The 17613-nt window shown below is 42.4% G+C and overlaps 1 protein-coding gene across 1 annotated transcript in view; it reads left to right on the forward strand.

Moving 5' to 3' along the window:
- Positions 1–981: 981 nt before the first annotated feature.
- The window catches only part of card9 (caspase recruitment domain family, member 9), a 62085-nt gene continuing 45453 nt past the window's right edge, over positions 982–17613 (forward strand). Inside the window, exons 1-3 of the mRNA XM_063187485.1 lie at positions 982–1301; positions 1926–2063; positions 3446–3588. Of these exons, the coding sequence (XP_063043555.1) occupies positions 1109–1301; positions 1926–2063; positions 3446–3588 (474 nt within the window). The 5' untranslated portion in view covers positions 982–1108. The remainder of the gene's footprint in view (positions 1302–1925; positions 2064–3445; positions 3589–17613) is intronic.

Genomic DNA, 17613 nt, shown 5'->3' on the forward strand with positions numbered 1-17613 from the left:
AAAAAAAAACTGGCTCCCTGGAACCAGCAATGAAGAAGTATGTAGCAGAAAGGCGTAAGAATAGATGTGACAGGTGCAGGCCTGCCACTGACCGTGTGTGATATCTACCTGTTCCCTAAACTAAGGTGTTAGGATCTAGAGCACGCCAACCAGCGTGGAGGCATGGAGTTTGAGGTGTGGGCAAGCCCCAGTCTTAACTTTTCATACAGAACGTTTTTTTGTGAACTCAATGCATACTGTAACACTTTTGAACCCTTTTCAGAAGACCTGTTATATGTGATTGGCATGTTAAGCTTGCAATTGAGTGCAGAGGAAGCTAGAACAGTTGTATACAGACACCTCGAAAGTCAAAGTAAGCCAAACAATTTATCGAATACAAAAATAGGCCTATAATTGGTCATCTGTGGAACAGATTGGTCTGAAAGCAATCCATCCAATCTTTTAAAATGCCATGCCCAAAAATGCTCTTCCAAACACATACGTTTGCGCTATTTGAATTGTGTTTCAAAGTGTAGTGCTTGCTCAAATAAGTCCTCTAAAACCTTGCATCGTACCTTCATCATATGACATGGATGTGTTAGATGGGAGACCTGAAATACAGGCCCCAACTGGGTGGGGTGGTGCAAAAAACAAATCAACCTTTGTAGTGTTTTTGTAATTGCCCTTGAAAGGAAATCACATTGTTTTTTGTAGGCCTAATGTGCTTAGCCTGTAATGTGATTTAAGTTTAAGGGTTTGTGAGTTAGAATATTTATTCAATACTCTTTTGAATGAAACTTGTCTTACTATGACTTACAATTTTGACCCAGCGTATGGTGTTGTGAAAGAAGGAAGTGAAGCAGGGTCTCCATTGCAGTTGCATTGTTAAAACTTTCACAGTCTGACTTTCAAGAGGAAATGCAAAAACAGAAATAACTATTTAAAGGGAAGTCCACTCTTACCCAATAAAAAAACCTGACACTTCCTTTTTCTGAGGCTAAAGCTGGCATGCATTCTTGTGATCATCACATGCTGAATTCGCATAAAGGGATATCATTCATTACCCCCCATTCATCCATCCATCCATTGGTGTATCCTGTCAGAAAAGAGTTTTGAGTTTGGGCTGAGAATGAGTGACAGTAATGTTTTGGACCTGGACGACGACTGCTGGTGTCAGCTTGAGGACTACAGGCTTCTACTCATCAGGACCATCGATCCCACACGCATCACGCCGTACCTGCGCCAGTGCCGCGTCCTCAGTAGTGAGGACGAAGAGCAGATCTACAACGATCCCAGTCTCGTCATTCGAAAACGAAAAGTTGGTATGACGTGCACTTTTTTCTTGTTTTGTCATCTTCTTATCTTGAGATTTGTCCAGTCAAATGCGCTCAGTTTGTCAAGGAATGAGTAATCAAAAAACATCAATAAAACAATCAAAGTCTTGTCTGAAGATAAGTCGGGATGACACATTTATTTGTTATGCTACCTGTCTTGAGCTTTGCCAACTCAAATATGTTGATGAGAAAACAAAAAAAAAGCACAAACAGGAAAGAAAGAGGCCCTGCTGTAAGTAAGTAAGTAAGTATGTCCCTTATCATCCTACCATGGCGGAATTCATGTGTTGTACCAATATTATACAGGTGCATACAACCAGGGCTCTAAGCCAGCCAGCCAACCGGCCAAATGCTGGTGAAATTTCATTTTGGCTGGTAGAAAAGACCAACTTACTAGCCACATTGACCAAATAGTGAGTGTGTGCTAGGCAGCTCTTACCTACTAGGCATTTTGGCTGACTCAAATATGTTTTTCATCAGATAACGCTCATCGTACATTGATTATTGTTGTTTTTTTTCTTTTTCTTTTTCTTTTTTGGCACAAACAATGTGTTACGCCTAATATAGCAGATACTGTAGCTACACGCTGAATTTGTTGTTGGCGTGTTGCAGGTGTGTTGCTGGACATTCTCCAGAGGACGGGCATGAAGGGCTATGTGGCGTTCTTGGAGAGTCTGGAGCTGGACTATCCTCAACTCTACCAGAAGATCACTGGGAAGGAGCCGGCACGGGTCTTCTCCATACTAGTCGGTGAGTGTTCAAGATACAAGACATTGTCATGTACTCATAAATTCAAGAATTTAATATGTAATGTTTTTTGCCCACTAACTACTAATATTACTAATACTAATATTTCAAGTATTTTGGTATATTTCAACAAAGTATTCCCAGTTTCATTTGAAATCTATTGGAGGATTTTGAGAAAATGTGTGTCAGTGTGTGTTGATAAAGCAAAATAATAGAAAATGTAACATAACATTGCACATAACAATGCTATACATATAAAAGTAATAACAATCACGATAAATAAGCTTACATTATCACATGATGTCCCTTTATAATTTAATACACAATAATGTTCATGTCACACATTGATGGTTTCTGTCACTAATGTAAATAAATATAAATTTCAGTAAAACAATCAAAGGAACTTATATATATTCTTAAATTTAAGAGTTGCTAGCCTACGACCTAATTAATTCCATGACTTAAATTCAAGTTTTTTTTTTTAAACACCTTTTTTCAGCAATTTATGACAACCACCCGTAGGGTGATGTGGATTGTTTATGCAGCAGTTATACCCTGTCGTCCCTTAATGCATGCCGTACCTCCAGTGACATGGTGTAATAGTCATTGAAAAGTTAACTACCATAGTACCACACACAGGGCCTTTAGTAATGCACTACGACTTGGTCATTGCCATTCTGGTAATAGCAAATTTATAACACTTTGCCTTAACGGGTTAAAGCTGGCGTTAAAGTTAGGAATTAGCAGAATAACTGGCCAACCATTCTCTGCAATCAGGGTCTCCTGCGGGTGAATTGTGGAAATGTCAATATTTTTTCTGATTACATCTCCCAGCAGGGTTCCCACGGGTCAAGGAATTTCTGGAATATCATGGAATTCCATAAAAGTTTTTCCAGGCATGGAAAGTCATAGAATTAGACCATTTTCAATGCACAGTCAGGGATTATCATGGAATTGTCTGAACAGTTGTGTTAAAGCAACAACTGTTTTGTTTGGATATGACATTGTTTATTCACCAGAGGCGGTTTGGTTTCGCGTTGTAATGTGCAACATTCTAGAATGCAATGAGCCCATTGAAGTCTGGCGATGGCTCAGCGTCTGCTCTAGGGGTGAAGATAATCTTCATTTTTCACACTTTCAAAAACTTTTTAACATAATTTTTTGTTACGGAAATGGTCATGGAAATTCAGCTTTTTGAGTCTAGAAAGTCATGGAAAATCATGGAATTTTATATCTCAATTAGAGTGGGAACCCTGTCTCAGATACAGTGGGTGAGTCTGGCCTGACCAATATCTAGACCTAGAAAAACCCACAACCTCACCACAGCTTTAAAACACAGTAGTCTGTCTCTATGCTGTGATATGTTTTCTGATTACGTCTCCCAGATACGGTGGGCGAGTCTGGCTTGACGGAGTACTTGATGAGTGAGGTGAGGCGGCTGCAGAAGCAGAAGGAGGAGGAGTGCCGGCGCCACCAGGAGGCCAAGAAGCACATTGCAGCCTTGGAGGACGCTGCCAAGCAACAGCAGGTTCAAATCTGTTGAAACTACGCATCTAAATATAGGGGATGCCGTACGTTCGATTCATAAGTGAAACTATGGCGGGGGCAGGACATGAGCCAGTTTTGAGGCAGAAAAAAGAAGTAGAGCGGCGCCATTTCCCACGCATCTCTATAGGAGACTTGAAAATGGTGTAACCTTTGAAATTCTTGCCTAATCGCTCTGTTGCATTCAAACGGTAGTTTCCCATCCCTTTAAAACAACCCAAATATATTTTGGGGCTGACACTTTATTTATTTAGTTGGTCTTTTTTAGATGCGTCCCACGCATCTCTATACACCGATCCGAGGAAATAACCAAAGTAGAACGGCCGCCATTACTGAAGTGCTTCCTGACCACACTCGTAGCTGGACAGTGGAGTAGTCCGTGATTTTATAAGCCAATAGTAGCCAACTAGAACTAATTTAATATACCTACATTAGTGGCTGTTAAAAGAAAATCCATGCCATTGAAAACGAGACATTTAGGAGCTTTGAAAGTCTATAAATTGTATAAATAAATACATCGACTGTCCCAGGCGAGCTAGCGGCTAACTACTAGCCAACCTGTGGTAAACTTAACACAAGGCTAGCGCCGGTTTGCTAGCTAAATCCGGACATGTAATGTTGACAACAAACAATTCACACAACCATTTAACAAGCCCAAATTACTTAACATTTCGCTGGTAGATCATTGAGGTCTTGGGGTTGAAAAGAAGGCATTTTTGAACTTTTTCAAGTGAAACCAGAATTATTAACAAACTCGTTTTGGAGAGATGCCAGTTAGCCCGCACATAGCTAGGTCTATTCAGTATAGCTTTACATGTCCTTCTTAAATTACATGTTTCATTAATTTATACATTCTACCAGTTCATGATATGGCTTCATCAATCACCTGTGGCCATTGTCTGACATCGTCTATCCATGAAACTTTATTCAAAACTTAATTCAGGCTGTCATTTCGATGGTCTCAGTCACCAGAATTTATAAGCGCAGCAACTATTTATAGATGCCATAACGGGTTTAATGAATAGAACGGCACTTCAGCAATGGCGGCAGCGAACGACGGAGGTGCCCATAAATCGCTTCTCGGATTGGTGTATAAGAGGCTTTGTCTGTCCGTTGGTCCGTCCGTTGGGCCGTCCGTCCGCCCGCCCGCCCGCCCGCCCGCCCGTGATGCGTTTCTGAATTGTAATTCCCTCTGTGTCCACAGGGCGGCACAGTCAGTTCAGCCCTTAACAACAATATCTCTGATTAAGCTTTGCCTTTGGCCAGGCCAAAATTTTCAGAGAAACATGGCAGCGATTTCTGTGATTTCCAAACATCAAAGTTGTTGCTTAATTTAAAGAGCATAGGTCCTTATAAATACCATGACTATCATGGATTGGTGTAAAAATGCACTACGAACTTCTTTGACATAAATAGGTTTCCCCACATTGTCATTTGATCACTCGATGTTTTTAGCTGACTGTGTAAGCTACAGTCAGCATTTGTTAGCATACCACAACCAGGCAGCAACAAACAAGCTATTTCTTTTAGTACTTCTATAATAATATAACGATATAACGGGGCTTAAATGTTATCTAGGACCAACACGCAATCACATTTAATCCATGTAGACACTGTGTTGTGATTTTGAGAGGTTAATGTGTGCAAACGATCGTTTGCCGTTTGCTATCTCGCCTGGTCTGCCGGGTCTGTCAGACGTGGCTGACCGCCGGCCGCATGGTTTGAGGTGGGTGAGGGAGAAGCGTAGCAAGCCCCGGCCTTGAGAAACATAGGACGGTATTGCGCCCACCTGCGTTTCGCTCCCTTCTGATTGACTTTCATTTCACAGCGCGCACGACTGACAGTATTTCAAATGCTGTAGACCAGCGGTTCCCAAACGTATTCCCCTGCGCACCCCCTTGTGGTTCGCGCACCCCCTAGGCAAATATTTTGGTGTGCTGATGGCCATGCAAGTATGATTCACTGCACATTCACAGCAAATTATGCACAGTTGTTTTGGGGAATCCTCTTTTCCAATAGTCTAGGAGTTAAACTACACTTCAGATGGACCCTTCCAGCATACAATTCACCATACAATTAAAAACGATTTCATGTTCATTAATGCTGGATAAAAACTCACATATCCACCATTTCTCTATTTAGCTCGCACACCCCCTTATGGCAGGCCCCGCACCCCCAGGGGTCACGCACCACAGTTTGGGAAACCCTGCTGTAGACAGTAGGCCTACCTTAAGACCCCTGGTTGGTTTTTTCACGTTTGGATGAGACTGCTTTGTGCCTTGACTTGAAAAAGCTGCCATGATAAAGACAATGACCCCCCCAAACGCTTTTATGTATTTATCGATGTTTCTAGTCTTTCCTGCACCTGATGGTGAAATGGCGTGATAGTAGGCCTAATGGTTCATATCACTGGGCTCTAGATTAACAGTCAACTGGGCAAATACTGGTGAAATGTCAGTTTGGCTAGTAGACAAGTAAAGAACAACTTACCTGTGTTTGGCTAGATTAACATTTACTGGCCATTTTGGCTGGTGAGGGGATTTTTGTTTTGTTTTGGCCCTACAGCCCTGAATACTAATAATGTCTGGTAATTTGGAATTTAGTTGATCTATTTGAAATCCCATGATACCTTTTAAAATCCAGGCATATACATGTACTTGTGAGGCTTATTGATAAATTGCCTTGACAGTTGGGCAAAAATGGTTGAGAACCACAAGCATAGTTGGACGCATCTGTTGTTCGCTTGTCGGCCTTGTTACTTTATTTATGAAACTATTGTGAAGATGGTGACAAGAAGAGAGTGGGGAGAGAGAGACGGGGAAGGCACAGATTGTATAGGTCCAGATACGCCACTGGTTGGTTTCACGGTGCATTTCCAGTTTCTGAACGAGGGAAATTTAGACCTCTAGTTGCGGTTCCACCCTTATCCACATGGTGGCCGGAGACCAGAATGAATGGAGTCCTATGAAGCAAGACCCCTCATGTTGCCTTTATCTCAATATATTTATCTCAATATATAATTCGAATATTGTTTTCGAAAGGGTATGTATATAAAATACCCACGGCTCAGTTTTAGATTTTTTGAGTCCTAAAAAGTGATTTTAAGTGTCTATGACGTCACATACTTACCAAAATGCTAGCGAGTAGTGGGCAACAAAAACTCCCCCTGTAAAAAAAAACGGACATATGCTTTTTTGTTAAACTTTTGATGTAAAACCCTTATTGAAGTGTCCAGAACAACATTCAAATCTGAGCCCTGTTGAAGAGACCTAGGTGAAAATTAAGATTTTTATTATCTAGCTCCATTGGGTTCTATTCATTCTGGTCTCCGATGCGCGACTAGTTGAGAACTCATTGAAACTGCAGCCAAAAAACCCGGTACAATGGGGCTTAATAGCAAGTGGCAAGGCTGTTCTATAAGGGCTGTGGGGAAGGAACGGTAAAGGAATCGAACACGGGTCGGCTGCATACTTAGGGCACGGTAAGGCCGACCGTTTATTTTCGAGAGCTACTAAAATGTTTAAATGATCAATAAGCATTGTTAGTTGGGTTGATTGCAAGTTAGAATTATTTTGATTAACAGTCAAGCGTAACGAGCAAGGGGTCGTTGGCCTATCAGCGCTTGTTCTCAGTTTTGCTAAGGTACACTTCTGGAAATTTGGGGCAGAAGTATTCTCGCAGATTAATTGCAGATACTTCAAGTCCGTTGAACAGTGTTTTATAGAAGCCTGCTGTCCCCTATATTCGTAAATCCCACTGACGTCACTGTTAAATAGAACGTCAATGAGAGACCCATCGCTTGCGAGCGCTATTCATAAGAAAATTGCAACAACCCTTATTGCATATTACTCCTGTGTGTCCTATTTCATTTACTAGGAGGCTAAATATGTGGTAAAACTGATTAAATGGTTTTTTTTGCGATTCATTTAGGCTATTTTAGAGTAGGGTCTGTAGCCGACGCTATAGGCTACAGTCAATCCGGAAAGTAGTCACAGCGCTTCACTTTTTCCACATTTTATTATCTTATTCCAAATGCTACAAATGAATCTCTGTTGTCAAAATCCTACACAAATTATTCCATTATGACCATGTGAACAAAAGTTGTCTTGACAGTTTTGAAAATTTATAAAAAAAAATAAAAAAAAATCATATTTACAAAAGTATTCACAGCCTTTGCTTAATACTTTGTAGAACCACCTTTGGCAGCAACTACATTCATTTTTTCATTTCAAAATGAAAAGAGATTAAAAGGGAGGTCATCGGTGTGTGTTTCAACCTTTCATTACATTGAAATTGTACAATTTGAGTCTGCACCTGGCTTAAATAGATGGGTGTGAGTTTTGAATGAAATCCTATGGAGAGTATCATGATCTGCTTCTGTAGTCACAGTGCATGTTGACATGCATGCTTCTTTAGGTGTAATTCAGATTTCCAATGTTGACGCCATCCATACATCCCCAAACCATTTCAGTCCCACAACCATGGTTGACTAGCCAGATGATGCACTTTTTTTTGTAAAACTCACTTGTTTACCACCACATATGCTTGACGCCATCTAAAGCAAATATGTTTATCTTGGTCTCAATAGAGATGAGTAGACCAAGGATATGGATCACTGGAACCATGTCATGTGATCTGATGAGACCAAGATAAAAAAAATGCTTTAGATGGTGTTAAGCATTGTGTGGTGGTAAACAAGTGAGTTTTACAAAAAAAAGTGCATCATCTGGCTAGTTGTTTGCTAGTTTGTGAGACAGTTGAGCTGTTTGGTGTTCGTTGGCTGCTGGCTTTAACCCCTTCCTAGCAGCTATGCTCAAGTGCGTTGGTTGCTGGGACGGCAACAGTGCTGAGTGCGCCGAATGCTTACTGACGGGTTGTTTGTGAGGCAGTTGAGCTATTTGGTGTTCGTTGGCTGCTAGCTTTAACCCCTTCCTAGCAACTGTGCTTGGGTGCGTTGGTTGCTGGGGCGGCAACAGTGCTGAGTGAAAGGTGCCAAATGCGCAGGCTTGCTGCTCCCTGCAGCTGCTGTCTGGGGGTTAGGTGTTCTTCCCCCAGTTTCTGTCCTCCCTCCACAGCCAGAGCCAAAAGCTCCCTTTCTCCGCTTTCTCTGCCAGTTCCTTTGTTGCCTTCTTAAGCCTCCTTCCAGTGACTCCCACGTCCTTTAGGAGGCGTATAGTCGACAACCCCATAAAGCATCTGCATCCAACCTCCACTGGGTAGATGGTGGTCTTCCAACCCGCCTCCCGGCACTCAGCCGCCAGCTCAGAGTACTTGGCCTTTTTTCGCTTGAAGGCAGCCTCGATCCCTTCCTCCATTGGCACGGTAAGCTCAATGAAGGCCACTGCTCTTGCCTTTGTGGACCACAACACTATGTCTGGCTGGAGAGATGTGGTGGTAATCTCTGTGGGAAACAGTCCAAGTCGACCTTCATGCTCCAATCCTGGCCGGGACTTAAGGGCCCTGATGTTTCTCTTTGCCTGATGCTTCTGATCCCTCCTTCCGCGACAAAGATGGTGGGGTCCTCTGTCGTCGATGGTATTCTGCTATCCTGTGTGCACTCCTCCAGTATAGAGGCCTGCGCGGGACAGATTTTCCAGTCCCGCGCCCGGCCGCTCCCGCAGTGTTCAGTCCCGCTCCCGCCCGCTCCCGCAAAGAATTATGATTTTCAGTCCCGCTCCCGCCCGCACCTGTAATAGTTTGTCCCGCTCCCGCCCGCGATTCCTGCATGATTCCGACGTTGACCTCAAAGCAATTTGTGTCATTAGTTTGAGAAATTAAACACGCTGTGCTTAGCTGAGCACATTACTGGCCGATTCTTAACCGTATAGTGCATGACACACGTTAGGTGGTGGAACGAGCTGCAATAGGCTACAGCTCCATCATAGCAATACCCAATTAACCTACCAAAATCTTCTGAGGATATTAAGAATAATACATTGTGCATAATCTTATATGCCACTCATCACATTCACATATGAAATAAAATTTCATTTTAAACACCGTATGATGGAGCCCCACCCCACGAGTGCATTTGACCATAATAGCAATCGACAGCTCACATTACAATTGATTTAAATGCAAACAAGTGAAATGGAAAAAATATTAGCCTGCCTTTTCTGAATCCAGAATATTGAAAATGTAACATGTAATCCTAATAATTCACTGATTCTTGAAAGTTTGGCAAAAACATGTCCCAGCAGTAAAATACTAATTCTGTTGAAAATCAACTAAATTTTCACGAACAAAATGAATCCAGGTAATGGCCAAGGGGTCTGTTACACAAATACACAGTTGTTTGAAATATTTAAGTGTAATTTTATTACTTTTCATGGCTATAAACCTGTCCACACCCTGTAAAAACGCCTGTCCCAAGGACTGGCATCATCATTTCAATTGACTTAAAATACAAAAAATACTAACAGAATTGAACAATATCACCATGATGTGGAAGACCCTATTAAAGTGGTTCTACAGATGTGCACACAGTGCATGTAAAACAATATTTAGTATTATTTTCTGATTGCTCAAAATGTGTCCAGCATATTGGTCACTAACGTCAGATTTCTTCTAAAAGACAATAAAATCAGGTATGCACAAGGTCATTTTCATTTCTGAGGACCCCTTTTCAAACCTTTAGGTCTACTGCATACTTCACCATCACTGAAGCTCCTGTAAGTTTACTATTTTGTCCTCAATTTGTTAATTTGTTTGGACACTGGTACTGTCCCAACCATAAACTGTCAACACCGTCGGATGTTTTAATAGTATTATATTACATTAATGTTAATTAATATATACTTTCTCAGAAAAGGTATGAAGCACCCAAGAAACAGAGCGAAAATGAAATGGCTAATGTGAACAAACAATGCATAATATGTAAAAGAGTGTTTTTTTGTCTCACACCGTCAGATGTCACCACCGTCAGATTTTGTTCCGCTCATCATCTTGTTCCATATTTTACTAAATTGTGATGGTTAATGAAACATTACTAGGCATGTTAGTAATAATTGCAATCCAAAATGATACTCTAGCCACCACTGAGGTGCATTTGGAGTTTTTTTTGTCAGAAAACCTGACGGTGGTGACATCTGATGGAGTTCACCAAAAAACACATGTTTTACATGTTTTTGACATGTTTTAGGAATATGCATACAATAAGTATCTACAGTTATGTTGAATTGTTAAAGTAATTCACTTTAATACAGTAAACATGTGTTTTTACTTCTAATTCTGTCTGCCGCTGTTGACAAAACAAGAAAGAGCCCATTTTATGAAAAATGTTAAACATGGGGAGCTTGGGCAATACATTCACTGCACAGCCAAGACCTACATCTATGATAATACACCTCTATATTTTGGATTTGAACAACTTAAAACCTGTTTTTGCCACATTTTCAAGAACCAGTGGCCTACTTCCTAGAGAATCTAACTAATGAAGAAAAAACACATGTACAAACATACTGTGCACACACAAACATAAAGTGTTTATGCAAGATGTCATTGACTTGAGAGGGCTATTTATTTTGCTAAATGCAGGTACAAATTAGGCCACTTTCACCATTCTCAGATTACTGTCACCACCGTCAGTTCTTAAGTCACCACCGTAAGAAGGAGTTTTGGACATTTTAAATGAATGTGCTTACAACATTTTCCTTAGGAGTTGTTGAATTGTCAAAGTAATAGCCAATTTAAGCCTACAGGAATATTTGTGAAATTACAAAAAATTGTTTGTTCTATTTAGGCGTTAAGTAAGCATCGTATGACGGTACATATTTTAAAATTAGAACACATGAAACAGTATTAAAATTGAACAAAAGTGAATTTTCAACATTTAAAGGCATATGTGTGAACCAAAAAATACACATAATCACTTAAAAACTCCAGATACATATGCAACCAAATCAATACAATTTTAATTACTTTTAATTGTGTCTGACGGTGTTGACAAAAAACAAGGTGTGATCAGAGAAAAGCCTGATTTCTGAAAAAAATACAAAATGGGGAGATTGGCCTTGTGCATTTCTGAAAAGCCAAGACCTTAGTCAACAAGGATATACCATATCATTTTGTAATTCACTTTGTTTTTTTCTGTCAACATTACAACCTGTTTTAGCCACTTTCTCAAGAATCAGTGAATTATTATTATTTAAGTGGGCTAGCCATGGCCTGTCCCCCGTGGTGCATCTCCTGAATAAAAGGAGCGATGGATTGCGCAACTGAACCTTTTCCGTCGTTTTAAGCAGTAGGAGAAAGTGGTTGTTGCCTTTGCCAATGTTTATAATAATAACAATATGATATAGTCTAATAATTGAATAATAATAGTAGTAGCAGTAGTAGTACTAGCCTACTAGTAATATTAATGATAATGATGAGATAACCATTTGAAGGAGAAAATAGTAGACAAGCATTTAAGTCCAAGTGGAAATTTTATATTTATTTTTCAGCAAAACATTTGGCTAACCCAGCATTATGTTATAACAAAACATGACCCTGAATGGCGTTGACGGACGCTCCTCATATAACAAAAAAATCAACAGTTGGCTACAAAGCCGTCACTATTTAAAACCTCTGCATATTTCGAAACTAGTTGGGCGTGAGTCTCCAGCGCGCACGGTTTTGTATGAATAAGAAAAAGAACATTGCCAAAAATGTGGGCAGGCTTGCATGTCAAATAGAAAACTGTTTAATTCAACAGGTCTGCGCTCATTTCTTTTACAGCTTCCATCACGTGCTGTCTTTCACTTGCATCGATCATCCTTAGATGACGCAGCTTTGGAGCAAGGAAAGTCACTACATTATAGAGCATGTCAATTCCGTTTGGGACAAGGTGACTTGGAGACAGCAGTGCGTCTAAGCGCTGCGCACACGCAGATGCGATGGCACTGAGTAGGGGGCCAGCCTTGGACACTTCACAGTGGTCCCTTAACTTCACGGACCATGGCAGAACAAGCGCAGCACTTAATGCCGTATTGTCAGACTCCAGGTCGTTCGTTGCGTCTTTGAATGGTTTGAGAAATGCCACCAGGGACCTCATTTACCAAGCGTTCTTAGGCACAGATCTGTGCGTAAAGCGTGCGTGCTATCATTCCTGAGCAAAGTGTGGGATTTATGAACATGTACTTGAACGTAGAAATGTGCCTAAATCTACGCACACCTCAGACCATGCGTGCGAGTGGAAGAAACACGAAATTGCAAATAATATTGACCGTGCAAGCTACAGTTTGCTTTGAATGACAATGGAGTATGACAGTGTGATATTTTACAGTGTTTTCGTTCATGTGTGTCTCCTTCTTTTACTTATTTTGAAACACGGTCCTCCTCCTGTCGAGAGCACCTCCACTTCTGCCACAGAAATGGTTCTATCTCCGCACTTCCCGCCAGCGCTTCGACTGGCACGTGTGTCCGCGTGTGTTCATGTGTGTCCGAACAGGGTGGCGCATTCGAATTAACATGGCATTTAGAATATATTTTAATACCATATATGGTTACTTGGAGGCGTTTCGGGATGCTAATTACCCCGAATGCGCGCGTGCACAGTGATTTGGAAGGTGTGGGATTTATCATGCAGACGTGTGCGTAGGAGCAGCCAACGCACGTTTGATAAATCCCGATTTTTCTGTACTTGCGAACATTCTAAATTTCACTCCTAAGACACAATTTAGAAGACATTCTACGAACTGATGATAAATGAGGCCCCAGGGATGTAAGGGTCTGTTTATTAATGCAGCTTATTTTGTCGTATTGGTTATTTTCGAGTAGAACTGCTGTGACCTCGTCATACTGCTGTGAGATAGAATCCAGCATATCCACAGTTTAATTCCATCTCGTATCCACTGACTGTTTGAGCGACTTTGTCAGCTTGACTTGCAACCCCGATTGTTTAAAATAGCTGACGAGCGCTGCCTTGCATCAGAGACTTCGCTCATCACAGCAGCGGACAGGGCATGCGACAGGACTGAATTCAGTACATGGGCACTGCAGTTTAGCCTTTTGATTCCTCGTAAGGAAGCCACCATATTCGCACCTCTGTCTGTCACGAACACAATCTTTCCTCCCAAGACTGTGCAGTCGATTCCGAAGGCTCTTAAATTCAGGAATAAAAGAGAACGGATATTTTCTCCTGTCTTGGAGGTTCCCACATCAAACGGAGCAGAAAATAACACCCTGGACTGTAGTTTGTAGTCTGAATTGATGTAATGCAGAGTGGCCGAGAGGAAAGATGTTTTTCTACACGTTTCAGTCCAAACATCAGTTGTAACAGCACACCTGTATTTCCCAATGGTCTCTTCCATGTCATCTACGACAGCTCTCCTAAATTTGAGTGCCCTTTCTTCAACATGTCGTGACACAGTCGTTGGATGGGGCAATATGTCTCGCACGTCAAATGTGCCTATGCTGGCTGCTGTGTCAACTAAGTGTTGCGCTAACTGAACTAGTCAACGACCAGCGATGCTGTCATATGGACGGAGGTCCGCGGCAACGAAATCAACACATTTCTCCACCGTCTTTTCCTTCAAAGCCTCAGACACTTTTGCTTTGTTCCCTCTAAATTCCAACAATTGTTGTCCTTTTAAAACAGTACAGACATGACGATTCAGGCCCGATGTACCTGATTTGTGCCCGCTGTATGTGAGAACCTTTTGGCACTTGTCACAAGAGGCAAAGGGCAGCTGATTTCCTTCTGCGTCATACACGAGTGAGAATGACTTCCAAATATCTGATTTCAAAACTTTCGATTTTTTCACGGTGAATGTTCCTCTCTTTAGACCAGCACTTACTTCTGAAGCATTATGTGTTGTTTCACTAGAGGAGCTCTGCTCTTCTGCCATGATCGGAGAGCAGAGCGGAAGAGCCAGAACACGGAAGAGCAGAACAGAATCGGATATGCGAGATTACACATCCGCAAATATATTCCAAAATGTTTTTATTAATAGAAAGGCAACCAAACACAATAGCCAGCACATTGTGATATATATAAATGATAGACATAGACTGATAATTTATGACTTTATTTTACATTTTAAAAAACGTTTTTAGTTTGCGGGACTGCCGCTTATTACCGCTCCCGCCCGCACCCTCACCCGCACTGTGCGCTCTCCCTCACGCACTGTGCGCTCTCCCTCCCGCCCGCACCCGCAATGAGCTTTCATTATTTGTCCCGCGCTGCACTGCTTTGCTTTGGGTCCCGCGGGAGTGCAGGGCTCTACTCCAGTACTTCGGCTAGCTTTCTCAAGACCTGTTCGTGGCGCCATCTGTAGCGGCCTTGTGATAGCGCGATTTTGCAGCCTGACAAGATATGCTGGAGGCTTACATTGGGAGCATTGCAGAGTGCGCAGCATTCCTCATTTCCAAACCACTGGTGGAGGTTCCGAGGACAGGGAAGCGTGTCATAGGTTGAACGTATAAGAAAGCTGAGTCTTGCCTGTGGGATCTTCCACACGTCTGACCAGGGTTCACACTCTTAATTCAGATATAAAATTCCATGATTTTCCAAGACTTTCTAGACTAAAAAAAATGAATTTCCATGACCATTTCCGTAAAAAGAAATGATGTTAAAAAGTTTTTGAAAGTGTGAAAAATGAAGATTATCTTCACCCCTGGAGCGGACGCTGAGCCATCGCCAGACTTCATTGGGCTCATTGCATTCTAGAATTACAGCGCGAAACCAAACCGCCTCTGGTGAAGCTTTGTACTTAACCAGTAATAAACAATGTTATATCCAAACAAAATGTTTTTGCTTTTTAACACAACAGTTCAGAAAATTCCATGATATTCCATGACTGTGCATGCAAAATGGTAAAATTCCATGACTTTCCATGAGGGGAAAAACTTTCATGAAATTCCATGATATTCCAGAAATTCCATGACCCGTGGGAACCCTGTCTGACCAACTGATGTTCCTGTTTGAGATTCCCTCCCAGATTGTCCAGCTTTCCTGCCGTCCCTGAGACACAGCCTTGATCTTGTAGCGGTCTTCCTCCATCCTCGTCACCTCCGCCACCACCATCTCCTTCATTTCCTTGCGGTGGGCCTTGGACCAGAATGTTGGTGCATCTCCCCATCCTAGGCCTGCTCTACCTACCTGCACTCTGCCCATGATTTCCTTGTGCTGCAGCCGACTTACAGCTTGGTCGACCTAGGTCTGGGTGTTCTTCTTGTGGCCAATCAGGACCCTGGCGTTAGCCTTCCTGACTGACTCGTCAGTGGACTCCCGAAGCTCAAGGACCAAACTGGTCTTCTCTTGCATGTAGCCCAACTGTAGTGACTTCAGTGGTAGTTGCAGCATATTTCTTCCGAAGAGGCCAGCTTCAGATAGGCAACGTGGCAACCCCAACCACTTTCGGATGAATGAGTTGGCTTTCCCATCCATCTTAGTCACGGTTGATGAGGGGATCTCGCTCATTTTCAGGGGCCACATTACCCTCAGGTAGAGTGTAAACTGGTAGCACCAAACCTTGTACTTCCCAGGGAGTTGGCTTTGGTCGATCCTCGCCAGGCCGTCACATAGCTGTTTCATGACGGTTTTCATGGCGGTACCACGCACTGATGAAGGCTTGATAGCCGAAACGTGTTTGCTTTTGGTCATGGTGGTAATATAAATAAATAATGAGATTTAGTTTGTGAGTGCGGATTTTTCTTCTTTCAGTTGATACCTTTTATCTCGCACCCAAAGACATTCATTTTTTCCAAGAAGTTGAGCACGTCCTCTGAGAAATCATGACGTTTTCCCCATCTGTTTATCAGATAGTTCTGTGGTGTACTGCCTCCCCAGGCTTCTGATGGGTTGCTCGCAGGAGTGGTATCTTCTCCCCTCCGACAACAAAGGTGGTGCAGTCGTTCCTGACTCCTTTCCTAGGTGACAGGCTGCGAGACTTCGAGGGCTTGATCTTCATTCGGACCCATGACATCAGCTCATCCATCCTCTTCAGCAGTCTTACTGTACATGCTGCTGTCTGAAGGAGGAAGGTGACGTCGTCCATGTAGCTCCTTAGTGGGGGAAGCCTCTGACCATTTGGCAGTTTGATCCCTCTGACCATTTGTCTTGCACCGATGAGAATGATCTCAAATGCTGCTACAAATAGTATTGGAGAAATCACACATCCCATTGCGATTCCGACTTCAAGCCGCTGCCACCCAGTAGTAAGACTTTATGCGGAGAAGCACATCTGCAGGTTTTTGAAATACTCTGCTACCAGGGTCTTGACACAGATGGGCATGTGAAAGAAATCCATGGCGTAGTTGGTGCGGGACTGATCCATACGCGTTTGCAAGGTCGAGCCAGATGACGTGCAGGTCAGTCTTCTCCCTCTTTGCCTTCTGAATCTGGTCCCAGATCATTGTGGAATGCTCTACTCATCCAGGGAATCCTGGCACCCCTGCTTTCTGACAGTTGGTATCAATGCAGTGGAATCCGCTTATAGTGGTCACGGATATAGTAAGCAACCGCTTATATAGATCAAAAAGCTTGGGACAGAATCATTCCTATACAAATGCTGTTTAAATAATTTGTTTACAGTGATCAAGAAATCAGCTTATAATGTTCATTTTGGTAATTTTATGAATGTAAACATGTGCAAAAATTAATGAAAAACTACGTGTAGCAATTAAATTTTTTACTTCAGCAATCTTTTCTCGACGTCTGCTGCAGGGCTGCGCTCTCCTGATAGCACCCCAGTGAACTGCAGGCATGGCTCGACTAGTGAGTGGGGACGCAACGTTTACATAGAACCTCTCTGGTGAGGAGGCTGTGCACATGCTTGTCTCGCTAGCCAACATTGCCCAACGAGTTAACACCGGCAGCAAGCACGTGAATCATATCTCTCATTTTCTCGGAATGAAAAACGTATGCTCCTCGAGACGTATGAAAAATTACCAAAAAAAAATGAGCCAACGAGATGTTTCGGCGAAGCTTGGCCTTCCTCAGGCTACCTTGTGTTTAAACTGCTCCAGCTTTACAGACAGCTGCGTCTCCCCCCAGTCCCTCTCACTCCCCCTCGCCCTTCTCTTC

Source organism: Engraulis encrasicolus, chromosome 21 (genome assembly GCF_034702125.1).
Source record: "Engraulis encrasicolus isolate BLACKSEA-1 chromosome 21, IST_EnEncr_1.0, whole genome shotgun sequence".
Lineage (NCBI taxonomy): Eukaryota > Metazoa > Chordata > Actinopteri > Clupeiformes > Engraulidae > Engraulis > Engraulis encrasicolus.